This window comes from Physeter macrocephalus, chromosome 4 (assembly GCF_002837175.3).
Source record: "Physeter macrocephalus isolate SW-GA chromosome 4, ASM283717v5, whole genome shotgun sequence".
Classification (NCBI taxonomy): Eukaryota; Metazoa; Chordata; class Mammalia; order Artiodactyla; family Physeteridae; genus Physeter; species Physeter macrocephalus.
The window spans coordinates 54,099,541-54,105,540 of record NC_041217.1 but is presented as its reverse complement, the minus strand read 5'-3'; the positions used below and the strand labels follow the sequence as shown (position 1 = coordinate 54,105,540).

General features: G+C 37.1%; 1 protein-coding gene across 1 annotated transcript in view; it reads left to right on the top strand.

Moving 5' to 3' along the window:
- The window catches only part of CATSPERE (catsper channel auxiliary subunit epsilon), a 239,544-nt gene that overhangs the window by 171,118 nt on the left and 62,426 nt on the right, over nt 1-6,000 (top strand). Inside the window, exons 11-12 of the mRNA XM_024133633.1 lie at nt 1,359-1,417; nt 3,494-3,569. Coding sequence (XP_023989401.1) covers nt 1,359-1,417; nt 3,494-3,569 — 135 coding nt within the window. The remainder of the gene's footprint in view (nt 1-1,358; nt 1,418-3,493; nt 3,570-6,000) is intronic.

The window sequence follows — 6,000 nt, the reverse complement described above, 5'->3', positions numbered from 1 at the left end:
CTCCGGATGCACAGGCTCAGCGGCCATGGCTCACGGGCCCAGCCGCTCCGCGACATGTGGGATCTTCCCGGACCGGGGCACGAACCCGTGTTCCCTTCATCTGCAGGCGGACTCTCAACCACTGCGCCACCAGGGAAGCCCCCCCCATGAGTTTTTAACTGTCATCTTTATTGTTCATTCATTTCTGTCTCTGCAAATTTCTTGTAAAGTTATTTTTAAGATTACATATGGAGAAAAACATGGCATACAAGAGAATACAGGTGTAAATTTGATAGTTCCTTTCCTTGAACATGAAACTAGATTTATTTTTAATGTGATGACATTCACTGCCTTAAAGTTTATCATAAAAGATTGCATATTTTATGTCATACCACTTAGCATCCAGCATACGAGTAAATAAACTTTGTTGTGGAAATAAAACTTTTTACTAAGGAGTTTTAGAGCCAGAGTCTCTGTTCTCTTCACAACAGATTAGTCAATCCTCACAATTGATCTCTCCCTGGAGATCAGTATATATATATATATATATATATATATACACACACACATATATACTTTATATTGTATATAAAGCTCTAGAGATATATAGACTATTTATATATAGACTATTTATATATAGAATAGTTATACATATGTTTATGTATATATTTATATATATAACAAAGAACTACCAAAAAAGTAATTTAGGGGTAGAGAAATTGTAGCTAGCTACCATATTTTAAAAATGTGGGGTTTATAATTTTCTGCCTCTATAATTATATATGTTCTGTAAATGGCTTTACCCTAAGATGATCGCAACCATACAGAATTCTGAAAATTGAGATGAAACATGGCCTGGAGGGAAGAAAATGGCAAGAAATATGCAAAAGGCAAATGGGCATTTTTTAAAATTACTCAAAAACAACAGAAGAAAGATTCTGGCAAATAATTCCCCATAGTCTCAAAAATTACAGACAATATGATTTTGTAATGATTTGAAAACATCAAAGAAGAAATTAAAAGGTCCACAGACAGGTTATTAGAAAAGAGAAGAAAGTGAAAAGTTTGCTATACTGATATAAATGAAAAATAAAAATAAGAATATTGCAACAACAAAAGTCAAATGAGGAGGGAGAGAGAAGCAGTATAAATAAAAGAACTATGATAATATAAAATTAAAAGTAAAATAAGGAAATGTAACAAAGTAAATCTAATATCTACATAATTGGAGTTTCTGAGATAGAAAAGAAATTAGAAAAAAAGTGCTAAATATATTATTTTTCTTACCTAAAGAAATATTTAAATCTGTCTTGAAAGTATCCATTGTCCCCATTCCCAATTTTCCTACTTTACATAAACTGTTTTATTTTCTTTTTCAGACAATAACATTTTCTCAGAATATAAATTATGAGGCAGTAGATGATTATTTCAAGTTGCAGTAAGTATGACTTTTAAAAGAGCCTACTCAATATTAAATATGCTATTCAGGTTACTGATTTATATGTATTCTTTTATTTAAATGACCTCATATCCTTTTAAATATCCAGATTTCAAATTCCTTTAAATGTCTGGAAAGATGTGAAAATAGTATTCTGTATAAAAATGTAAAATACTCCTTTAATTAAATGAAAACATGACCTATCTGATGGTGCTATTCATCCAACTGAAGGTGCAGAAAACACCAGGCTATTTCTTAATTCAATAATTTTTGAGCACCTTTTATCATTCATTCCCATCCCAAAGTCTTTACATACTATCTTTAAGCAAAAACTAGAACTCTAATCCCAAAAAGTCTTTAATTATGAGTAGAGTCAGATAAAACACCATCTCTGAATCTTGGAATAAGGCAGGACCTAAACACTTAATTTCTGGAGGAAGGAAGATAACCAACATGGAATTGTATCCTAAGGCATTAGGTTATCATTATGTCCCGACTCAATATATTTTCTGGAAAGATACCTTGTTCTTCTAAGGAAAAGTTCATGTTTCTTTAGGCTGCTACTCCACATGAGTTTGAATACCCACTCCATGCCAAGCACTCTAGGTGTTCAAAACACATGGTGAACAAGAAAGATAGAGTACTGCTGTCGTCAGACATATCTCTAGTGGGAGAAGACAAGAAGCAAGTAATCAAGTAAATAAACAAGATGGTCCCAAATAATTATAAGTACTATTAAGAAAAATAAAGCAGAAAGAAGCAGTAGAGAGTGACCAGGAAGTGTAAGGAAAAACGCTGCTTTAGACACAGTAGTCAAGAGAGGCTCTATACATCCCTTCCCCCCTAACTCACCAACTTTTCTCTTGATTCTTCTAATGTTGTGGGTTCCTTTGGGAATTTTTGATTTTGTGGATATTTACTCAGAATTCTGTTGCTGTACAATATATATCAAATTGTCCAGGATACTTTAGGTCAGTCTGAGACTTGAGAAAAAATACCAAAAGCTTTGAAATCAGCCATGGCAGGAAAACAAAAAATCTACCTATAAGTAAAATTATGTAGAAAATTGAAAATTCAATATTTACTTTGGTGTCCTTTTCTTACAGATCTATACTATATTACTGAATATATCAGCTCAAAATTTCCATCAATTTGGGGGGAAAAGCTATAACTGGCATAATTATAAGATGCTTCCTGTTTTCAAATGTGTTAAAGGAAATAAAAAATGTATCTTAGAGTTGACGAAATATGGTACAGTGATTTAAAAATATTAAAATGTACTATTTGTATCCTCACTTATTTAGTACATTTTATATCTAATATATGATAAATATTAAAATATAATGAATATTGGAAGGAAAAGAACATTTGTTTGTGGTTAGTTTGTTTGTGTTTTGTTTTTTCAAAATGTAAAAACCTTACTAGGGGCAGGGAAGGAATAATACTTTCAAATTTTTTTCTTCTGTAATTTTTGAGCCCTCCTATTTTGCCTGAGCACAAAATTATTCACTTGCATTTCATAATCTACAAAGGCATTATGTCTGATCTCCCTTTTGCTTCCAGTCAGATCATATTATGCAGCATAATGTGGTTCAGAAAACTAACTTCATAACTCAATATCTATTGTTCCAAAAGCATTATCAATAGGAGAAAAAAATCTGTAGAGGCTAGAGAAGGAACCTATGCAATGGCTACAGCCTTGTAATACTGTCAGGAAGCAGGGCAAGATGTCAGCAGCAAAGCCCCATCCTCAGGAGACTGAGGGTGTGAATGAAACAGAGGGCTTGAAATGCTGAGAGAAACTCATTTTTATTTCCCTTTGTGCCTATCCTATGCTGGCCAAAATATGGGATACCATGAGATGGGAGTGACTTTAGGAGATGACCACGATGCACCTTAGCAGAAACTGCAAACCATCACCACCACCACCACGAGGCCTCTAGAATTCCTCATGAGTCAGGGGGGCAGTTCAATCACAACATGTTAATGGGACTTTTCATCTGTTCTGCACAAAGGCACACTCATGGCTACCTCCCTTGTGATTCTATAATCACCTGTACGTGTTGTTTCTCCTAGATACCAGAACACAGGTCTTCTGCTTGTACACGTTAGACCTAGTGAACATGCAAAAACGTGTCCAGTCTCCCAAAAGGTAAGTGACATGGGTAGAAGACTGAAAATTTTACTTCAATAATACATGAGTGGTAAAGCTAAATAATACGTATTAACTCCATTCAATATCACTCCCCCTAATACGTAGCAACATTTTGTAATGTTTCACTGTAGAGAGACCATAATTTTACTTTGGAAAAAGATTAGATTACTGCCCTCCATGAGTTTACTATCAGAATATAAACACTTACAAAGATGTAAAATTATTAGTTTTCGAACATAAATAAAATTGTGTAGAGGAAAACTGAAATTAATGAGAACAGCTAAAGTTGGATATGGTTTGTCAGAGAAGACTGCCAGTCATATCCATATTTATGCTATGTTTATTTATTTTAAAAATTGGATCATTTCTTCATTCAGAAAATTTTATTGTGTGCCTACCACGTTTCTATGTTTCAGTCTGTGTGCTAAGTAATGGGAGTTACAAAGATGAAAAGAGTCCCTTCCAAAGGGGAAAACATAAACTAGTGTAAAAGAAAGTGAGATATACAGTTACCAAAGAGCCCAGAGAAAAAAGTAAGCAATGTTGATTGGGAGGGGAAAGGTGAAAAGAAGGTGATGCATAAAATGACTGATGAAGAGTAAGTAGAAGTTGAGCAGGAAGAGGCATATACAAAAGCACAGCAATGTGATATAGCAGTGGGGTGTTCCGGCAATCACCCACCACCACCTCCTTTGAGTCTTTGTTCGACACGGAGGGATGCCTCCTCTCTTTATTCCTTCTCATTCCAACTAATAATCAATAAACATATATTGAGCGCCCACTATATATCAGGCATAGCACAATGGGGAATACCTACATGAAGAATTCAAAGTTAAATGAGACATAGTCCCTGCTCTTCAGGACCCCAGCACCAAGAACCTCTTCCTACCAGGGCAAGGTTCCATGAATTTAAATGTATTTATTTGGCTGCACCAGGTCTCAGTTGCAACACACAGGATCTTCATCGCTGCGTGCAGGATCTTCGTTGCATGTGGGATCTTTTCAGTTGCGGCATGGGAACTCTTAGTTGCAACATGTGGGATCTAGTTCCCTGACCAGAGACCGAACCCAGTCCCCCTACATTGGGAGCATGTAGTCTTAGCTTCTGGACCACCAGGGAAGTCCCAAGGTTCCATAAATTTAAAGGGAGCCTTGAACTGAGGCAGACGTGATCCATCCTTGAGCACTGCTGACACACACTGCTTCCCCAGGAAATTGCCTGCAGGTGCATACTGACCACTCCCCCTGTTTACCCACCATGCTGCCTACCCAGCTTAATCTGCTGAGGAAGCAAAAAACAGCAGCCTAGTGAGTTCCTGCCCCAGCCTTGGTCTGCATTTTCTATCTTCAGCTCCTCGACTGCTCTACCATATTCCATATAAGATGCCTTCCTGAAGCACCGTGGTTTCCTCCATCTTTTTCCTGTCTAATTTATAGATTTGTTAGGGATCCTTATTCACCCTATCCTGCCCAGCCCAGGCATTACAAAAACATGTTAACCTAACCTGAGTTCAAATCCAAGCTCTACCACCTAGTGGCTTCAAGAAGCTCCTAAACACTCTGAGTCTCAGCTGCCTCATTTGTAAAAGGGGAAATATAATATCCATCTCACAGTATTTATCTACTTTGTTGAGAGTATTAAATAAGATAATTTATGTAAAATGCCCAGAACGGTACCTGTCACAGAGTAATTATCTAATATTACTGGTTTCTTCCTTGGCACACCCCAAGACATGGACCGTTCAAATCTAGCCACCACCTGTGCCCATTTCAGGTAGTTTGTATTGACCCACCCACTGAAATAGAATGGAGAGTATGCCATATAGTAGAAGATAATGGAATATGCCATAGCCCTTTAGGCAACAGGAAAATGTGGCCTTGTGGAGGTATGTCCTCTAACTAGCCAAGAAAATTAAAACATATACACAACTACAAGGTATGCTCTCAATCACAGGAACCCTTCTTTGTGCTCCTATCCCCACTGGTAAGCAAGTCATTGGCCTCCCATATAAATATTATAGACAGAGGGGCCACAGACTTCTTCTCTAGTTGCATGAAGTTAAGCCCTTGTTAAACCTGCTGGACCAAATGGACCATGGACTGAGCCATTTGAACATGAGCCTGCCGTCTTTGTTACTTAGTCTTCATAGCCTGCAGCAGAGCAGCAAATAGAACTGACAGCACCAACAGGGCTGCATCTCAGTTTTTTAACTGTACACCAAGAACCAGAATGCAATGAGGCCACCCTAGTAAACCAGTCCTCAGAGGGCGTTAGTAATTCCTTCCAAGATGAAGTTTCCCAGGGAGAGATGACTACACTCTGTCTATATTGTCTACCAACATTTCTGTGTTGAAGGCCTTTAGAATTCCTTTCTCAGTTCAGTTGTTCTGTCCAGTTCGAGGGAATATGCTGTGTCTGATTCTGAGC